Below are 22,006 nucleotides of genomic sequence, written 5' to 3'. Positions count from 1 at the left end.
AATGCAGGTGCCTACACATCTTTGGACCACCGGAGACTACGATGTTGGATTAGTGAATCATGAAGTCTTAGTGGAACTGGTGGAAAATTACAAACCATGTTGGCGGCCGCAATACAAATTGAAGCAAGAACAAATAGATGGAATAGGAAACACCATTCAAGGATTGTTGCAGGCTGGAGTAATCAGGCACACCGGCTCAAATTGGAATACTCCCATCTTGCCGGTACCAAAAGCTGGAAACAAGGGATGGAGAATGGTCCATGATCTGAGAGAAGTCAACAATGTCACTAAAACTGCTAATATTCCTGTTCCCGATCCACATGTAGCATTACAAAATCTTAATCCAGGTCACAAATATTTCACAGTGATAGATCTAGCTAATGCATTCTTTTGCTTACCATTAGATCCAAAAGTCCAGGATATATTTGCTTTTACGTACCAAAGACAGCGATATACTTATAATCGGATGCCACAGGGTTACAAGGATAGCCCAGGACTATTTAACAGTGCTTTGAAACAAGACCTCAGTGCATTGCACCTACCGGAGGGAGTAATTTTGATACAGTATGTTGATGATTTGCTGCTAGCCGGGCCAGATGCAGCAACATGTCTGACTGTGACACAACAATTGCTAATCCTACTGGCCAATGTGGGCTATAAGGTGAAGAGAGAAAAAACACAGATCGCAAGGAGAACAGTTACATTCCTGGGAAGGATGATTTCCTCAAACAGTCTAACTCTGACACCAGCACAACGGACTTCCATCCTCTCCCAACCAAAGCCCAAAACAGTGCAACAAATGCTTGCGTTCCTGGGCCTGACAGGTTACAGTAGGACGTACATACCTGACTATGTGGATTTGACACAACCACTGAGACACATAATTGCAGAAGCAGGAAACAGAAATCTAAAAGCCACTCTCGAGTGGACATTGTTGGCCGAAGAAGCTTTCACGAAGACGAAGCAAGCCCTGAGTCAAGCGGCACACCTTTCCACTCCGGATTATGACGATGATTTTTGCCTTGATGTTTCTGAATCAGGTGGAGTAGTCAATGGAGTCCTGTTTCAGAAAAAAGGGGGAGTGAGACAGGTACTGATGTACCATAGCTCAAAGCTAGACAATATAGAACTGGGCCAGACAGGATGTGCAAGACACCTAGCTGCACTAGCAAAAGTCATTGAGAAAACTGCACATGTGGTAATGTGCCACCCATTGAAAGTAAACACAGCCCATGGAGTAGTAGCATTCATAAATTCACAGGCATTCACATTTTCCCCAATCAGGAAAATCAAGATTCAGACCAGTCTGTTGAAACCACACATAACATACCAAAGTGGTTTAAAAAACATGTCTACAGGACTGAGCACGGAAGAGCACACACCCCATGACTGTCAGTTCGTCTCCCAAAAGGATCTCAAGATAAGATCAGATTTAGAAACAGATTCTCTGGACCAACCAGACTTCACTCTCTACAGTGACGGCTGCTGTTACAAGGGAGATGACGGGAATGTGGCCTCCTATGCAGTAATCCGGCAGGAGGGAGAAAATGTACAAACCATAGAAGCAGAAATCATCCCCCAACCTGCTTCGGCCCAACTGGCAGAAGTAGTGGCACTCACCAAAGCCTTGGAGCATGCAGAGGGACAACGAGTCAACATCTATACAGATTCAGCATATGCCTATGGAGCAGTGCATATAGACGGACCACAGTGGATCAGAAGAGGGTTCCTAACATCTGCTAAGACACCAGTAAAACATGCCGAAGCTCTAAAACTCCTGCTGACATCTTTACTGTTGCCCGCGAAAGTGGCAGTAATGAAATGCAAAGGACATCAAATATTGAACAATGCAATATCCAGAGGAAATGATGCAGCAGACAAGGAAGCAAAGAAGGCAGGAGGGTACAGCAAGCAAATGATATGTACAAAGGCTAATAGTCAAGAGGAGTTAACCACTGAACACATCAAAGACATGCAGAAATATGCTGGAGTGTATGAACAGAATCAATGGAGTCAGAAGGGAGCAAAGGAAGTAGATGGCCTGTGGAGAGCCCACGACCAGGGCCGTGGGAAGTAGGGGTGCTGAGGGTGCTGCAGCACCCCCTGGTGGAGGACAGGGGATCTGCACTTCCACAAGATTAAATGCAAATATAATACAAAAATAACGAATTTTCAGCCTTGATGTAACAACATTCATAATTAAGTAAAGATCACACCCTTTTCACCCCGGTTACATTTTCCATTTGCCCTGTACGATGGGCGCTGTAAGTGATGAAAGTGGGGAATGTTGGCTTATCAGGCGCCCAGCTCATAGCCAAAGTGCGAGAGAGAGAGAGAGAGAGAGAGAGAGAGAGAGAGAGAGAGAGAGAGAGAGAGAGAGATAGATAGATAGAGAGAGAGAGGGGGTGCACCGGTACCGGCGGGGATTGTTGTTAGCTTCTGCTGCGCTAACGGATATAAGAAGCTGTTTCTACAATAATGTGGAGGGAGTGTTCTGTCCTGTCAGACTGAGAGGCTCAGTGAGGTAAAGGACTCTGAGTGTTTAGATAGTTCACTTTAGTCTAAGTTATCTCAGTGGATCTCAAACGTTTTGATCACAATTTATGTAAGCAAATATTTCAAAGGGACATCTTTATAATTATTAGGATATATAAAAACAGGTTTGAAATCATTCCAATTTATACTATAGGAAAGTAAACCAAAAAAAATGTTTAAAACTGGAGAGATTTAAAAATATGCATAAATAAATAAATGTTAACTGATAAAATAAGATATGAATGAACCACAAAAATAAAACAAGTTAGCCTACATTTATTTGTTATTGGCTATGGTAGGTTATTGGTTATGTTCACATACAAACCGATCTTTTTCACGTGGGTGTTTAGAGTTGTATCCCTAGATCAGTCTCTAGTAATTGGGCGCTCAAAGTGCACCAGATTGAAGTATTTTACTTTAAAATGTTAAAAAAAATCTTCCCGGGGGGGCACCCCCGGACCCCCTTAGAGGATGTGAAGTCCACCCCCCAATTAAAACATGTTCATGCAATACTAAATACATTTGAAGCCTTTTTATATAAGCTGTCCACCATATCAATACGTTTCTCTTTTTGTAGTGTATTGGTCTTTTGTAGAGGCTTTTCATTGCCAGCTAAAATCTTGCCTAGGGCAGCAAATTGGTCAGAACCAGCCCTGGTGTCATCCCCACAGCACCCCCCATTTGAAACATGTTCCCACGGCTATGCCCACGACGGCCGTTTAGTCGCACCTGCAAAGTTATGCCACCTGCTAATAGAACAATCACATGGTCCCACTCATGTAGGCAAAGCAAGAACAACAAAAGACATTGAACAACAGTGGTGGCATCCCTACATGAAGGACATGGTTGAAAACTTTGTTAATGACTGTGACACGTGCAATGCATTCAATGTAAAAAAGCCATATAAGTGGCCAATGGGAAGATATCCAGTCCCAGAAGCCCCATTCAAAGACATTTGTATTGATTATACAGACATGGGAGCAGACAATGTGGTCAGAGGGTTTAGATATATGTTAGTAATGATAGATCGTTATACGAGATGGATTGAAGCCATTCCCTGCAAAAAAGAAGACGCAAAGACAGTCATAAAATGGCTCAAAACAGAACTCGTACCCCGTTATGGAGTGCCAAGGATAATAAGATCAGACAATGGTTCACATTTTACAAGCAAACACTTAGAGGAAGTTGAGTTATATTTCGGTATAATTCATAAGTTTGGGTCAGCATACCACCCACAATCTCAGGGTATAGTAGAAAGAGCAAATAGAACATTAAAGGGGAAAATAGCAAAAGTCATTTTTGGCACAAACATGAAATGGGTAGATGCTTTGCCTCTGGCACTCATGTCAATGAGATCTTCTGAGGGTGCTAAAACACATCTTTCACCCCATGAGTTGTTAACTGGTCGGCCAATGCCTGGGCCTCGTAGAGAAGGAGGGACTGGCCCAGTTTTAGACATCAGACAAATAGAAGTGGATGAATATGTCAGGGCTCTGAGTAATATTATCCAAGTCTTGTCTACACAGGTTCAGAGAACTGCAGAAACACCAGACGAGACACCAGAAGAGACTCCTGTACGGCCGGGGGACTGGGTGAGGTTGAAAGTTCACAAAAGAAAGTGGGCTGAACCCAGGTGGACGGGTCCGTGGGAAGTAGTTGAAAGAACTTCACACGCTCTCCGGATAAAAGGTAAAAAAGGAGCAAATTGGCACCACCTGACACATTGTCGCCCTGCATCGGCACCTTCCAGAAAGCTCTCGGAAGTTAGTACTGATTTGGCAGAGCTGGAACAAAACAAATAACAAATCAAGAGATATTAAGATAGAAACAGCTCAAAAGACGAATTGTCTTTAGGTTTTGTAGATTGAATACTAAAACGGAATAACCATTCTTGTTTTAGATCTGAGACCTATTTATTTTACCATTCAAAAAAGAGTCCAATATTTTTGTTTTATTATTTTCTATATATTTATTTTTGCTTTCATTATTTAAAAAAAACTCTGGAACTGATATAACCATGGGTAAAATTGATGAAGTGCCATTCAAGAAGTCAGAACAATTAAAGGGCACCAAAGGGATAAGAATCGTAATATCATTGTTAGCTCTGTTCATCACAATTGGCATTTCCTGGTTGGGAAGGGGATACAGCATCATGAAGAACCCGAATCCATTCGTGCACTCGTAGAAAATGCCAATATCCCTAATGAACCTTCAACTGTGTTTGATAGACTTCCATTTATCCCCAGAGCCAAAAGAACAGCGGAGAGACAGGAGGAAGGGTTAGAAATACTCATCCCCAGAGGTGAAGCGGTTACGGTCAGTCTTGATGTGTGTGATGTGGTTGTATGTGGAGAGCTGCGAGACAAAACAGGCCATGACGTTTATGGGTGCATTCATGCTTGGGGACGGCCAGATGATAATTCATGGTGTCCCAGTTCAGAGAAGGTATATTGGAGTGCTAGGGCAGAAGGAAATAACAATCCCCCTGGGTTGACGTTTAGGTCTCAGCTATCTTTTTCCAAAGGTCGCCATAGTGGAGGCATGAACAAACATAATCCAATAATAATTGCTTTTAAAAGCGCACTCACTCCCCATTTCAAGAAAAAGGGAGACGTCACTGCATTCCATTTATTGATGGGGATAGAAGTTCCAGGAAATGACCCAATGGGATCAATTTTAGTGAAAATAATTGACCCACCAGCTGATATAATTCCTGATCTCGCCCCAATATATACTGAATCCCCTTTTAAACGAGAACCAGAAATACTCCCTGCTAAATCTGTGAACAATCCATTGGTCACCTATCTGAGTACGACCTCTATACAGAAAGTCATAGCAGTAGAAACAGGATACGAGGACACAAATTCCTGGTTAGACTGGGTTGTTTATTCTGTTAAGCAGAGCAAGATGGCGGACTGTCTGGCTTGTGCGGCTGCCCGACCAAGTTTGGGAACAGTGCCATTTCCATTTAACGCCCACAATAACCCAAGAGAACAGCTCTGTATGTACAAACTCTATGGGAAAAAATCCCCAGCAGATTGTGTCGACATTGCACAAAAATATCCAGTGGTAAAAATGAATGACATTCCACCTGATTTCACATCTTACGAGGGACTTTATGATTGCATCACAAGGGACCAGTGCTTGAATTGGAATAAAAAAGGTGCCAGTACTCTAAATCAGCAACAAGTATTTGGCACAAAGTCATAGTATATCCTATAATGCTGGTGGGTTTGTCTCTTTACTGTATATTTTAGAAAGGCTCACTGTACTTAAACAAAATGACTCAGGGTGCATCTGAGATTAGAGGGGGTGCAGTGGGAAAGTGCTATTTTTATAAGTGGGGAGTGGACCTGACACCCTCTAGTATAGGGGGATCCGGGGGCATGCTCCCCCAGGAACATTTTTTTTAAATATTGAAGTTAGATGCATCAATCTGGTGCACTTTGAGAGCAAAATGAAGAGATATATGGATACCTCTCAACATCCATAATGAAACAACTGTAAACAGACTTACTTTTTCTTTATGGATATAAAAGAAAGTAAAGCTTGACTCCTACTGGCTGGTTAAATGACTCCTCGTCCCTGAGGCCACTACCAGTTTTGTGTGTCATTTTGCTGGATTTATTTGTCAATAGCGTTGCTGCACAAAGTGATAGCCCTCTAGTTTAAATCTACTACGCAAAAATAAACATATGGAGATGGGTTACTATTTTAAAAAAATGCAAATCTATTTGTGAATACTGGGGCCGGGCCTCAAATCCTATAGGGGGGTCCGGGGGCATGCTCCCCCGGTAAGATTTTTTTTTAAATGTTGGACTTAAATGCATCAATCTGGTGCATTTTGAGGGGGAAATAAAGAGACCACACCCATATGAAACAAAAATGTATACATTTAAATAATCATAAAATCATAAGTAAATGGCCATAACCAATAACATACAATATCCAATATGAAAAAACATTGAAACTTGTTTATTTATTTGTTTTTGGTTCATTTATAGTTGTGAGTGTGTCTGGGCTCCTGAATCGGCCTCTCCTGTCTCCCTCCTCTCCCCCCTGCTCCTCTTTGAGGCAACAGCAAAGACTAGTTTTGGCTCTCAACAAGTTTATCTTACCTTTTTTCAACTAGTTAACATTTTGTTTGTATTATTCATGCATATTTTACTAATCACTACCCCCTCAAATGGAAATATGTGTTTACATAAATGGTGACCGAACCGTTTGAGACCCACTGAGATAACTTAAACTAAGTTAACTATCTAAAGACTCAAAAGAGTAATTTACCTCACCAGAGCTGTAGATATCAGCCTCTCAGTCTGACAGCAAAGGACTCTCCCTCCATCTTGTTGTTTTAACAGCTCCTTATATCCGTTAGCGCAGCTAGCTAGCACCAGATGCTAACAACAATACACGTAACCGGTGCGCGCGCTTTCTCGCTCGCTCGCGCCACACATACACCAACACACACCCTCCCGAGCTTGAATGACACAAAGAGACCAATCGAGGGCATTAGTATGATCTGTATGAAAGTGGCAATGTCGGCAGGCCACGTCATGTAGACAGCCAGTCACCCTCTGTGAGACAGAGTCAGACCCACATTTGCGCTGCGTTGCGTTTACAATATATACGTATATTGCCGGCGGCTGAGTACCGGCATTTTAGTAAGAAGTGCCGGTACCGCATGGGTAAAAATCAGAAGTGCCGGTACTGCGTACCGGTGAGTACCGGCCCAATTCAAGCACTGCAAGGGACTACCTAAAAGGTTTAGAAGTAGGTAGAAGTGGTGCAATTCTACAACGATTTTAAGCCAGCAGGATTTTCTCCCAGGTATAGCCATGCCCATCAGGCAGTATCCCAGAACAGATGTGTGGTGGTATTGTGGTACTAAAACCCTGTTCTCAGTTTTACCACGGGATTGGACAGGGACCTGTGCTCTGGTACAGCTAGTGATGCCTTTCTATGCAGTACCAATGACGGCCGAGCAACTGATAAACATGGCGGTCCAACCCAAAGCAACTAGAGCCAAAAGGTCAGTCTGTAGAGGGAGTTTTGATTCCACTGTGTACATTGACAACATAGGGGTGCCCAGGGGAGTCCCAGATGAGTTTAAAGCTAGAAACCAGATCTTAGCAGGGTTGGAATCCATTTTTCTTTGGCCCACCATAAATAAGAACGTGGACTGGATTAACTATATCTACTACAATCAGCAGAGGTTCATAAATGACTCCAAGGATGCGATGAAGGGACTAAGTGAACAACTGGACAAGACCAGCCAGATGTCTTTGCAGAACAGAGTGGCCCTAGATATGTTGTTGGCAGAAAAAGGGGGAGTATGCAAAATGTTTGGAACATTATGTTGTACTTTCATCCCAAACAATACCTCACCTGATGGATCGGTAACCAAGGCTCTGAAAGGACTCACTACTTTGAGCATGGAGTTAGCAGACAACAGTGGGATAGAGAAGAACCCCCTCGAGGATTTCTTGGATGGTTGGCTGGGGAAGTACAAGGGTTTTTTACTAAATGGACTGATCTCTGTTTCAGGTGTGATCGTGACATTGGCACTGTGTAGTTGTTGTTTCTCAACCTGCATCCGCGCTTGTGCAAACCGACTGATTAATGGGGCCCTCAACCAGGAATATGCTAGGGGTCAATATCAAATGGGGGGACAGTTTCCAATGTTAGTAGAACAGGACGATCCACCCCCGTATACAGATGTTGATGAAAATGATGAGTTAGTTTGAATGATGTTAAATGATATGGATGTTCAGAGATGAGATTGTTCGATGAATGTCCAGCCAATGTGATTCTTTAAATGATATCATAAGAAGAAGTGAGCAAAATGAAACCATGGAACAAATCCATTTCAATTTATTTTATACTATTCCAAGATAGTGTATTTTTATTTTCAATTTATTTTATACTATTCCAAGATAGTATATTTTTAAGCTCCAATTTATTTTACACTACAACCAGATGGTCTATTTTATTTGACTTTACTATTTTATGCTATTCTAATATGGTGGATCTCATGTTGTAAAAATCATTGCTATTCTAAAATGGTTTGTTTCTTTTCACTTTGTAAAAACAAGTGCCTTAACACTGAGCGTGGTATGAGAACGGTTTCTGTGAAAGGAGGGACGAAGAAATGTTCTGATACCAAGCCATTGCTGCTATTTTGAAGAATGATATTGAATGTAAACACTAGAAGTTATGAACAAGGGAAAACTTTTATGTTTGAACACAGACAAGAATTTATTTTGTATTTTTGTAAAGCCGGCTGTAAAACCATTCCATTTGATTGTATTTTTGTTAATATGAGATATGTAATATGCAAAGTTCAGATGAAGAACTCATTGATTTCAGTATTATACACACCTTTTAGGTGTGTAAGGAGGGACTGTTAGAAATTAAAATCAATGTTTTAATGGGGAAATGTAGTTTAAACATGCCGTCAGTTTTAATGCTCTTTTATACTGAAAAACCAGAAATTATTGTGCACAAGCAGTTAAGCTTTTATTCTGAAAATCCTTCATCTACGGTTAGCATTTAGCATGTGGCTAATATACGATTTCCTGAAGAGGTGAATTTAGTAGCGAAATTATATCGAGTGGTGCAAACCAAAGCCTACTGATTTAACACTACAACTATAGATGTCGAGATACTACCATGCTGAATATTAAATGAAGGTACAGTTTATTTGAATACATTATTGTTTACAGACGAGAGTAGCATGTGACAACATCCGGAATGACCGGAAACCAAACGAGCCGATAAGTATTTTTTAGATTATTGATTACAGCGTTTAGAATGTGTTAAATGAAAAGTGATGAAAGAGAATATGAGGCGAAAAGGCGTGTTAAGCATATATTGAATGTGAAAAGAACCAATCCTCTGTTTAAATGCAACAACGGACATTGGAGACGAGGCGAGCCGGCTGGCGGGGAGGAGCCAGCAGAGGATATATAAGAGCACCGGAGGAGAGATCCTGGCTCTTCTCTTCCCTAACGAGGAGCGGATCACAGCTGTTTGTCTGACTGAACAATATCATGCTTGTGACCAACCCGCGCCTTTTTTAATTAAAGTACCCAATTGAACTTTCACAGAGACTCCATTTAGTCTCCTTTTAAAGCTTCTCTCCTGGACGGGAGAATAACGAACACAGTTTACACAACCCATGTATAACCATATTATTTGGGCCACAGAGCTCAGCATAAAACAATTTCAACAAAATTAAAGAACCCAGTGATCGTTTTACTTGCAACAAACATATCTTGAACTTTTCATCCAGATGGTTAAAAGGTATCTTGAACGACTTCCAGAGCAGCAGTTAAGTTTTTTTATAGGACTTCTGGTGTTGTTAATTATGCAAGCAGCCTGCCTGTAGGAATGCTGACGTCAGCTACCTCATGGATATGGGTTAGAAAGGATCTGCTTTACCTTCTAGTAGGTTCAGAAGGCCTTTGTTATTTATTCACATGTTTGCCCACCGATACAAATACAATACGATGTGGATCTATAGTGGTCTAATAATGACGTAGCAAAGGAGGAAATGAGGTAAGATAATGTCGTGAAAGGAGCAACAAGTCCATGCAGACAAAGGGTGTGGGGTGTGTGGGGGGGTATATGGGTGGTTAATGGGTGGATGTATGGACGGGTCAAATAAGACATACATTTTACCCAGGAGACAGCTGTCGGTGTCATGTGTGAAGACATAACTGAATACATTGACTCATTATAAGTCACTTAATACGTAAAAAAATATGTAACCCAAGCCAGAATCCTTTCCTTAACCTAACCAAGTCGTTTTTGCTGCAAAAATCTTAAACACGTTATTCTGTTTGAATTCACAATGTTGACCAGGTGCTTAAAACTGTGATTGTTAAGTTTCACGTTTATTTTCACAGCTAGTTGAATGTATTGCCATGACATTTGGTGCACATATTCATGACCCCTAACAATACATTTGAATCACTTGCGTTGATATCAGACTTTTCCTAAAGCTCATTCATCAGGCCAACACTTTTATTGGTCCTATACTTTGATATTTTCCCAAAGAGCTCAAAAACTAATGACATTCCCATTGGCCTCGCTCAGCTGTACTGTAGGTGTATTACTCATTTAAAAAACGTTAGCATACTTGCATGCTAAACTAAGATTGCAGACATGGCAAACATAAGCCAAGACCTGACGTGTTGAGCTTATGAGCTTCCTTTTACTATAATTCTTAACCTTTGCTCACATGACATCAACTTTTGCCACAAATGTAAAAAGGGAATTATCTTGATTTTAGTAGTTAAAGATGTCTGTGTGTTTTTTTATTTCACTTGGTAATGACCCTTACTGTATACAAAGTGTCAACCCAGTGACAGATCAGTCTCCAAATATTCAGATGCTGTTTGTATTTGTTTGGCATAAATGATCTGTTCCTGTCCAAATAGTGTATGTCTATTAGTATAAAAAACGATTTTGAAATAATACAATCAATAAAAATGTTTGGAAAAAAGATCTCACTTGCAAGTTTTAAACATACATTACCCTTCTTAGGGTTAGTTTGGCAAAGAGGTTCTAATGTGAGGTCTTATTGTCTGAGGAACATGAAAAGTGTCTCCTTAAATAAATCCAACATAAAGCTGAGGCTATCCATCTAATGACCAGAAATAACAAACATGTTTAAAAAGCAGGTTTGTCTGTGGAGTCCTCCCTTCAGAGGTTTGTTCAGGCCTAGCAGTGTAGACACCAACCCATAATCCTCCTGCAGACACACCTGTAGAGGAGAGTATAAAGACCCTGGACTGAACCGAGTCAAACATCATGCTTCAAGGAATCTCTCCACAGCAGCTCCACAGCCTCCAGACCGACCCTGAAGATGACTCCCTCTGCCAGCCTGCTGCTGCTGCTCCTGCTCGGCCTCTCTCAGGCACTTCCTCTCCAGGAGGAAGGAATCGAAGAAGATGAAGAAGAAGAAGTAGACGAAGAGGACACTGTCGACATCACCACCAGGATTTTGACCTCCAACAACGCCACAGATGAGGTCCTGCTGGAAGGAGACCTGCTGGCTCCCAAAACCAGAAACGCCATGAAGTGCTGGTCCCAGAGCTGCCTGTGGAAGAAAGGCTCCAGAGGCTTAGTGACGATCCCCTTCACCACGAGCAGTCAATTCACCAGCTCGGAGAGACAGAAGATCACCAACGCTATGAATGGCTTCCACAGCAAGACCTGCCTCCGCTTCGTCCCCCGTCGGAACCAGTACGACTACATCAGCATTGAGAACAAGGGCGGATGTTACTCCTCTCTGGGCAGAACAGGAGGCAGACAGGTGCTCTCTCTCAACAGGCGGGGCTGTGTCTACCACGGCACCATCCAGCACGAGATCAACCACGCTCTGGGCTTCAAGCACGAACAGACCAGGAGCGACCGCGACTCATACGTCAGGATCAACTGGCAGAACATCAACCCGCAGATGGCCTACAACTTCAAAAGGCACGACACCAACAACCTGAACACCCCCTACGACTACAGCTCCATCATGCACTATGGAAAAACAGCCTTCTCCATCCAGCGGGGGAAGGACTCCATCACCCCCATCCCAAACCCCAACGTCCAGATCGGCCAGAGGAGGGGCATGTCCCGCGGGGACATCGTGAGGATCAACAAACTCTACCGTTGCTAATAACAATGCTGATGAAAAATGCAAAAAAATCGTACTTTTTCTGCTTTGTTTTTCCTGTAATTAATCAAAAAACACTGTGACGTATGGAATCAACATCAAATATTTCACTGTTCTTCAAATGTTCAAATGTCAGATTATATGACCGTCATCATATCCCTAAATGATCTGTAATAAAAGTGCTGCAGAGATTACTGTTTGCTGTCTCATTATTTTCATCATTTGTGTCTTTTTTTTAAAATACACATATGTCAACCCAGTCTCACGGCATTTTGTGTTTTAGTCACGACATTTAATCTATTGATTCGTGTTCACCAACACGATTTTCACCTTTTTTTTCGTGTCACACAGAAAGATTTTAAAAGCAATGTATTTATATTGGTAGTTTGTTTCGTGCCTGCAACACATATTTTTGTCCTGTCGGGTCTTGGAAGACCGGAAGCTGTGGGGTTCATAAAAACATCTCCTTACTCAATATCAAGCCACAATTATTGTTTTTATTTGAAATCGTATAATGTCTGACTTTATTTCTCATCTGTGAGGAAAATAAATGGGGCTTGGAGCCTAAAAATACTTAAATCTGTATTTTTTTAAATCTTTTTTTCCTTCTAATTTGTTATTCTTTTCTAAATAACACACTGTTATTTACTCAACAATAACACACAATTATCCTTGTTTTTATGTATTATTACAGTTGTATTATCCCTAAATGATCTGTAATAAAAGTAATGCAGAGATTACTGATTGCTGTCTAGTTATTTTCATCATTTGTGTCTTTTAAAAAAGATACACACACATGCTCATGAATGCAATGCCGACATGGTGCATGTATTCATCTTATCATTTTCAGTTGACTGTAAAGTCACACAGGAATTGTGTATTTCTGTATTTTTGTATCAGTATTGGATCGTGAGGTGAAAGTTACAATCCTGCAATTAATGTCAAGCTTTATCTTGCACTGAAAAACTTTTCTGATCAAAACTGAACAAAAATGAATTGAGGATGAACATCACTGACTGTTAGTCAGCCCCCAGTCCTGCCTCTCATGTATAACCATTATATTTTTACAACCCATGTATAACCATATTATTTGGGCCACAGAGCTCAGCATAAAACAATTTCAACAAAATTAAAGAACCCAGTGATCTTTTTACCTTCAACAAACATATCTTGAACTTTTCATCCAGATGGTTAAAAGGTATCTTGAACGACTTCCAGAGCAGCAGTTAAGTTTTTTTATAGGACTTCTGGTGTTGTTAATTATGCAAGCAGCCTGCCTGTAGGAATGCTGACGTCAGCTGCCTCATGGATATGGGTTAGAAAGGATCTGCTTTACCTTCTAGTAGGTTCAGAAGGCCTTTGTTATTTATTCACATGTTTGCCCACCGATACAAATACAATACGATGTGGATCTATAGTGGTCTAATAATGACGTAGCAAAGGAGGAAATGAGGTAAGATAATGTCGTGAAAGGAGCAACAAGTCCATGCAGACAAAGGGTGTGGGGTGTGTGGGGGGTATATGGGTGGTTAATGGGTGGATGTATGGACGGGTCAAATAAGACATACATTTTACCCAGGAGACAGCTGTCGGTGTCATGTGTGAAGACATAACTGAATACATTGACTCATTATAAGTCACTTAATACGTAAAAAAATATGTAACCCAAGCCAGAATCCTTTCCTTAACCTAACCAAGTCGTTTTTGCTGCAAAAATCTTAAACACGTTATTCTGTTTGAATTCACAATGTTGACCAGGTGCTTAAAACTGTGATTGTTAAGTTTCACGTTTATTTTCACAGCTAGTTGAATGTATTGCCATGACATTTGGTGCACATATTCATGACCCCTAACAATACATTTGAATCACTTGCGTTGATATCAGACTTTTCCTAAAGCTCATTCATCAGGCCAACACTTTTATTGGTCCTATACTTTGATATTTTCCCAAAGAGCTCAAAAACTAATGACATTCCCATTGGCCTCGCTCAGCTGTACTGTAGGTGTATTACTCATTTAAAAAACGTTAGCATACTTGCATGCTAAACTAAGATTGCAGACATGGCAAACATAAGCCAAGACCTGACGTGTTGAGCTTATGAGCTTCCTTTTACTATAATTCTTAACCTTTGCTCACATGACATCAACTTTTGCCACAAATGTAAAAAGGGAATTATCTTGATTTTAGTAGTTAAAGATGTCTGTGTGTTTTTTTATTTCACTTGGTAATGACCCTTACTGTATACAAAGTGTCAACCCAGTGACAGATCAGTCTCCAAATATTCAGATGCTGTTTGTATTTGTTTGGCATAAATGATCTGTTCCTGTCCAAATAGTGTATGTCTATTAGTATAAAAAACGATTTTGAAATAATACAATCAATAAAAATGTTTGGAAAAAAGATCTCACTTGCAAGTTTTAAACATACATTACCCTTCTTAGGGTTAGTTTGGCAAAGAGGTTCTAATGTGAGGTCTTATTGTCTGAGGAACATGAAAAGTGTCTCCTTAAATAAATCCAACATAAAGCTGAGGCTATCCATCTAATGACCAGAAATAACAAACATGTTTAAAAAGCAGGTTTGTCTGTGGAGTCCTCCCTTCAGAGGTTTGTTCAGGCCTAGCAGTGTAGACACCAACCCATAATCCTCCTGCAGACACACCTGTAGAGGAGAGTATAAAGACCCTGGACTGAACCGAGTCAAACATCATGCTTCAAGGAATCTCTCCACAGCAGCTCCACAGCCTCCAGACCGACCCTGAAGATGACTCCCTCTGCCAGCCTGCTGCTGCTGCTCCTGCTCGGCCTCTCTCAGGCACTTCCTCTCCAGGAGGAAGGAATCGAAGAAGATGAAGAAGAAGAAGTAGACGAAGAGGACACTGTCGACATCACCACCAGGATTTTGACCTCCAACAACGCCACAGATGAGGTCCTGCTGGAAGGAGACCTGCTGGCTCCCAAAACCAGAAACGCCATGAAGTGCTGGTCCCAGAGCTGCCTGTGGAAGAAAGGCTCCAGAGGCTTAGTGACGATCCCCTTCACCACGAGCAGTCAATTCACCAGCTCGGAGAGACAGAAGATCACCAACGCTATGAATGGCTTCCACAGCAAGACCTGCCTCCGCTTCGTCCCCCGTCGGAACCAGTACGACTACATCAGCATTGAGAACAAGGGCGGATGTTACTCCTCTCTGGGCAGAACAGGAGGCAGACAGGTGCTCTCTCTCAACAGGCGGGGCTGTGTCTACCACGGCACCATCCAGCACGAGATCAACCACGCTCTGGGCTTCAAGCACGAACAGACCAGGAGCGACCGCGACTCATACGTCAGGATCAACTGGCAGAACATCAACCCGCAGATGGCCTACAACTTCAAAAGGCACGACACCAACAACCTGAACACCCCCTACGACTACAGCTCCATCATGCACTATGGAAAAACAGCCTTCTCCATCCAGCGGGGGAAGGACTCCATCACCCCCATCCCAAACCCCAACGTCCAGATCGGCCAGAGGAGGGGCATGTCCCGCGGGGACATCGTGAGGATCAACAAACTCTACCGTTGCTAATAACAATGCTGATGAAAAATGCAAAAAAATCGTACTTTTTCTGCTTTGTTTTTCCTGTAATTAATCAAAAAACACTGTGACGTATGGAATCAACATCAAATATTTCACTGTTCTTCAAATGTTCAAATGTCAGATTATATGACCGTCATCATATCCCTAAATGATCTGTAATAAAAGTGCTGCAGAGATTACTGTTTGCTGTCTCATTATTTTCATCATTTGTGTCTTTTTTTTAAAATACACACATATGTCAACCCAGTCTCACGGCATTTTGTGTTTTAGTCACGACATTTAATCTATTGATTCGTGTTCACCAACACGATTTTCACCTTTTTTTTCGTGTCACACAGAAAGATTTTAAAAGCAATGTATTTATATTGGTAGTTTGTTTCGTGCCTGCAACACATATTTTTGTCCTGTCGGGTCTTGGAAGACCGGAAGCTGTGGGGTTCATAAAAACATCTCCTTACTCAATATCAAGCCACAATTATTGTTTTTATTTGAAATCGTATAATGTCTGACTTTATTTCTCATCTGTGAGGAAAATAAATGGGGCTTGGAGCCTAAAAATACTTAAATCTGTATTTTTTTAAATCTTTTTTTCCTTCTAATTTGTTATTCTTTTCTAAATAACACACTGTTATTTACTCAACAATAACACACAATTATCCTTGTTTTTATGTATTATTACAGTTGTATTATCCCTAAATGATCTGTAATAAAAGTAATGCAGAGATTACTGATTGCTGTCTAGTTATTTTCATCATTTGTGTCTTTTAAAAAAGATACACACACATGCTCATGAATGCAATGCCGACATGGTGCATGTATTCATCTTATCATTTTCAGTTCACTGTAAAGTCACACAGGAATTGTGTATTTCTGTATTTTTGTATCAGTATTGGATCGTGAGGTGAAAGTTACAATCCTGCAATTAATGTCAAGCTTTATCTTGCACTGAAAAACTTTTCTGATCAAAACTGAACAAAAATGAATTGAGGATGAACATCACTGACTGTTAGTCAGCCCCCAGTCCTGCCTCTCATGTATAACCATTATATTTTTACAACCCATGTATAACCATATTATTTGGGCCACAGAGCTCAGCATAAAACAATTTCAACAAAATTAAAGAACCCAGTGATCTTTTTACTTGCAACAAACATATCTTGAACTTTTCATCCAGATGGTTAAAAGGTATCTTGAACGACTTCCAGAGCAGCAGTTAAGTTTTTTTATAGGACTTCTGGTGTTGTTAATTATGCAAGCAGCCTGCCTGTAGGAATGCTGACGTCAGCTGCCTCATGGATATGGGTTAGAAAGGATCTGCTTTACCTTCTAGTAGGTTCAGAAGGCCTTTGTTATTTATTCACATGTTTGCCCACCGATACAAATACAATACGATGTGGATCTATAGTGGTCTAATAATGACGTAGCAAAGGAGGAAATGAGGTAAGATAATGTCGTGAAAGGAGCAACAAGTCCATGCAGACAAAGGGTGTGGGGTGTGTGGGGGGGTATATGGGTGGTTAATGGGTGGATGTATGGACGGGTCAAATAAGACATACATTTTACCCAGGAGACAGCTGTCGGTGTCATGTGTGAAGACATAACTGAATACATTGACTCATTATAAGTCACTTAATACGTAAAAAAATATGTAACCCAAGCCAGAATCCTTTCCTTAACCTAACCAAGTCGTTTTTGCTGCAAAAATCTTAAACACGTTATTCTGTTTGAATTCACAATGTTGACCAGGTGCTTAAAACTGTGATTGTTAAGTTTCACGTTTATTTTCACAGCTAGTTGAATGTATTGCCATGACATTTGTTGCACATATTCATGACCCCTAACAATACATTTGAATCACTTGCGTTGATATCAGACTTTTCCTAAAGCTCATTCATCAGGCCAACACTTTTATTGGTCCTATACTTTGATATTTTCCCAAAGAGCTCAAAAACTAATGACATTCCCATTGGCCTCGCTCAGCTGTACTGTAGGTGTATTACTCATTTAAAAAACGTTAGCATACTTGCATGCTAAACTAAGATTGCAGACATGGCAAACATAAGCCAAGACCTGACGTGTTGAGCTTATGAGCTTCCTTTTACTATAATTCTTAACCTTTGCTCACATGACATCAACTTTTGCCACAAATGTAAAAAGGGAATTATCTTGATTTTAGTAGTTAAAGATGTCTGTGTGTTTTTTTATTTCACTTGGTCATGACCCTTACTGTATACAAAGTGTCAACCCAGTGACAGATCAGTCTCCAAATATTCAGATGCTGTTTGTATTTGTTTGGCATAAATGATCTGTTCCTGTCCAAATAGTGTATGTCTATTAGTATAAAAAACGATTTTGAAATAATACAATCAATAAAAATGTTTGGAAAAAAGATCTCACTTGCAAGTTTTAAACATACATTACCCTTCTTAGGGTTAGTTTGGCAAAGAGGTTCTAATGTGAGGTCTTATTGTCTGAGGAACATGAAAAGTGTCTCCTTAAATAAATCCAACATAAAGCTGAGGCTATCCATCTAATGACCAGAAATAACAAACATGTTTAAAAAGCAGGTTTGTCTGTGGAGTCCTCCCTTCAGAGGTTTGTTCAGGCCTAGCAGTGTAGACACCAACCCATAATCCTCCTGCAGACACACCTGTAGAGGAGAGTATAAAGACCCTAGACTGAACCGAGTCAAACATCATGCTTCAAGGAATCTCTCCACAGCAGCTTCACAGCCTCCAGACCGACCCTGAAGATGACTCCCTCTGCCAGCCTGCTGCTGCTGCTCCTGCTCGGCCTCTCTCAGGCACTTCCTCTCCAGGAGGAAGGAATCGAAGAAGATGAAGAAGAAGAAGTAGACGAAGAGGACACTGTCGACATCACCACCAGGATTTTGACCTCCAACAACGCCACAGATGAGATCCTGCTGGAAGGAGACCTGCTGGCTCCCAAAACCAGAAACGCCATGAAGTGCTGGTCCCAGAGCTGCCTGTGGAAGAAAGGCTCCAGAGGCTTAGTGACGATCCCCTTCACCACGAGCAGTCAATTCACCAGCTCGGAGAGACAGAAGATCACCAACGCTATGAATGGCTTCCACAGCAAGACCTGCCTCCGCTTCGTCCCCCGTCGGAACCAGTACGACTACATCAGCATTGAGAACAAGGGCGGATGTTACTCCTCTCTGGGCAGAACAGGAGGCAGACAGGTGCTCTCTCTCAACAGGCGGGGCTGTGTCTACCACGGCACCATCCAGCACGAGATCAACCACGCTCTGGGCTTCCAGCACGAACAGACCAGGAGCGACCGCGACTCATACGTCAGGATCAACTGGCAGAACATCAACCCGCAGATGGCCTACAACTTCAAAAGGCACGACACCAACAACCTGAACACCCCCTACGACTACAGCTCCATCATGCACTATGGAAAAACAGCCTTTTCCATCCAGCGGGGGAAGGACTCCATCACCCCCATCCCAAACCCCAACGTCCAGATCGGCCAGAGGAGGGGCATGTCCCGCGGGGACATCGTGAGGATCAACAAGCTCTACCGTTGCTAATAACAATGCTGATGAAAAATGCAAAAAAATCGTACTTTTTCTGCTTTGTTTTTCCTGTAATTAATCAAAAAACACTGTGACGTATGGAATCAACATCAAATATTTCACTGTTCTTCAAATGTTCAAATGTCAGATTATATGACCGTCATCATATCCCTAAATGATCTGTAATAAAAGTGCTGCAGAGATTACTGATTGCCGTCTCATTATTTTCATCATTTGTGTCTTTTTTTAAAAATACACACATATGTCAACCCAGTCTCACGGCATTTTGTGTTTTAGTCACAACATTTAATCTATTGATTCGTGTTCACCAACACGATTTTCACCTTTTTTTCGTGTCACACAGAAAGATTTTAAAACCAATGTATTTATATTGGTAGTTTGTTTCGTGCCTGCAACACGTATTTTTGTCCTGTCGGGTCTTGGAAGACCGGAAGCTGTAGGGTTCATAAAAACATCTCCTTACTCAATATCAAGCCACAATTATTGTTTTTATTTGAAATCGTATAATGTCTGACTTTATTTCTCGTCTGTGAGGAAAATAAATTGGGCTTGGAGCCTCAAAATACTTAAATCTGTATTTTTTAAAATCTTTTTTTCCTTCTAATTTGTTATTCTTTTCCAAATAACACACTGTTATTTACTCAACAATAACACACAATTATCCTTGTTTTTATGTATTATTACATTTGTATTATCCCTAAATGATCTGTAATAAAAGTAATGCAGAGATTACTGATTGCTGTCTAGTTATTTTCATCATTTGTGTCTTTTAAAAAAGATACACACACATGCTCATGAATGCAATGCCGACATGGTGCATGTATTCATCTTATCATTTTCAGTTCACTGTAAAGTCACACAGGAATTGTGTATTTCTGTATTTTTGTATCAGTATTGGATCGTGAGGTGAAAGTTACAATCCTGCAATTAATGTCAAGCTTTATCTTGCACTGAAAAACTTTTCTGATCAAAACTGAACAAAAATGAATTGAGGATGAACATCACTGACTGTTAGTCAGCCCCCAGTCCTGCCTCTCATGTATAACCATTATATTTTTACAACCCATGTATAACCATATTATTTGGGCCACAGAGCTCAGCATAAAACAATTTCAACAAAATTAAAGAACCCAGTGATCTTTTTACTTGCAACAAACATATCTTGAACTTTTCATCCAGATGGTTAAAAGGTATCTTGAACGACTTCCAGAGCAGCAGTTAAGTTTTTTTATAGGACTTCTGGTGTTGTTAATTATGCAAGCAGCCTGCCTGTAGGAATGCTGACGTCAGCTGCCTCATGGATATGGGTTAGAAAGGATCTGCTTTACCTTCTAGTAGGTTCAGAAGGCCTTTGTTATTTATTCACATGTTTGCCCACCGATACAAATACAATACGATGTGGATCTATAGTGGTCTAATAATGACGTAGCAAAGGAGGAAATGAGGTAAGATAATGTCGTGAAAGGAGCAACAAGTCCATGCAGACAAAGGGTGTGGGGTGTGTGGGGGGGTATATGGGTGGTTAATGGGTGGATGTATGGACGGGTCAAATAAGACATACATTTTACCCAGGAGACAGCTGTCGGTGTCATGTGTGAAGACATAACTGAATACATTGACTCATTATAAGTCACTTAATACGTAAAAAAATATGTAACCCAAGCCAGAATCCTTTCCTTAACCTAACCAAGTCGTTTTTGCTGCAAAAATCTTAAACACGTTATTCTGTTTGAATTCACAATGTTGACCAGGTGCTTAAAACTGTGATTGTTAAGTTTCACGTTTATTTTCACAGCTAGTTGAATGTATTGCCATGATATTTGGTGCACATATTCATGACCCCTAACAATACATTTGAATCACTTGCGTTGATATCAGACTTTTCCTAAAGCTCATTCATCAGGCCAACACTTTTATTGGTCCTATACTTTGATATTTTCCCAAAGAGCTCAAAAACTAATGACATTCCCATTGGCCTCGCTCAGCTGTACTGTAGGTGTATTACTCATTTAAAAAACGTTAGCATACTTGCATGCTAACCTAAGATTGCAGACATGGCAAACATAAGCCAAGACCTGACGTGTTGAGCTTATGAGCTTCCTTTTACTATAATTCTTAACCTTTGCTCACATGACATCAACTTTTGCCACAAATGTAAAAAGGGAATTATCTTGATTTTAGTAGTTAAAGATGTCTGTGTGTTTTTTTATTTCACTTGGTAATGACCCTTACTGTATACAAAGTGTCAACCCAGTGACAGATCAGTCTCCAAATATTCAGATGCTGTTTGTATTTGTTTGGCATAAATGATCTGTTCCTGTCCAAATAGTGTATGTCTATTAGTATAAAAAACGATTTTGAAATAATACAATCAATAAAAATGTTTGGAAAAAAGATCTCACTTGCAAGTTTTAAACGTACATTACCCTTCTTAGGGTTAGTTTGGCAAAGAGGTTCTAATGTGAGGTCTTATTGTCTGAGGAACATGAAAAGCGTCTCCTTAAATAAATCGAACATAAAGCTGAGGCTATCCATCTAATGACCAGAAGTAACAAACATGTTTAAAAAGCAGGTTTGTCTGTGGAGTCCTCCCTTCAGAGGTTTGTTCAGGCCTAGCAGTGTAGACACCAACCCATAATCCTCCTGCAGACACACC

The 22,006-nt window shown here is 40.8% G+C and overlaps 3 protein-coding genes across 3 annotated transcripts; all 3 read left to right on the top strand.

Moving 5' to 3' along the window:
* Nucleotides 1–11,407: 11,407 nt before the first annotated feature.
* Nucleotides 11,408–12,211, top strand: LOC307030779 (high choriolytic enzyme 1-like; the record flags this gene model as incomplete). Its single annotated transcript, XM_079667425.1, has 1 exon — nt 11,408–12,211. The coding sequence occupies one exon, from the start codon at nt 11,408–11,410 to the stop codon at nt 12,209–12,211; it is 804 nt and encodes a 267-aa protein (XP_079523551.1).
* A 2,761-nt stretch (nt 12,212–14,972) lies between these two features.
* On the top strand, nt 14,973–15,776 carry LOC307030532 (high choriolytic enzyme 1-like; the record flags this gene model as incomplete). The annotated part of the gene is made up of 1 exon (XM_079667025.1): nt 14,973–15,776. The coding sequence occupies one exon, from the start codon at nt 14,973–14,975 to the stop codon at nt 15,774–15,776; it is 804 nt and encodes a 267-aa protein (XP_079523151.1).
* A 2,764-nt stretch (nt 15,777–18,540) lies between these two features.
* On the top strand, nt 18,541–19,344 carry LOC307030307 (high choriolytic enzyme 1-like; the record flags this gene model as incomplete). Its single annotated transcript, XM_079666647.1, has 1 exon — nt 18,541–19,344. One exon carries the CDS (start codon nt 18,541–18,543, stop codon nt 19,342–19,344), a length of 804 nt encoding a protein of 267 aa, XP_079522773.1.
* Nucleotides 19,345–22,006: the final 2,662 nt, after the last annotated feature.

Source organism: Notothenia rossii (assembly GCF_949606895.1).
Source record: "Notothenia rossii genome assembly, chromosome: 2".
NCBI lineage: Eukaryota > Metazoa > Chordata > Actinopteri > Perciformes > Nototheniidae > Notothenia > Notothenia rossii.
The sequence above is the reverse complement of the archived record's forward strand: the minus strand, read 5'-3'. Positions and strand labels throughout refer to the sequence as shown.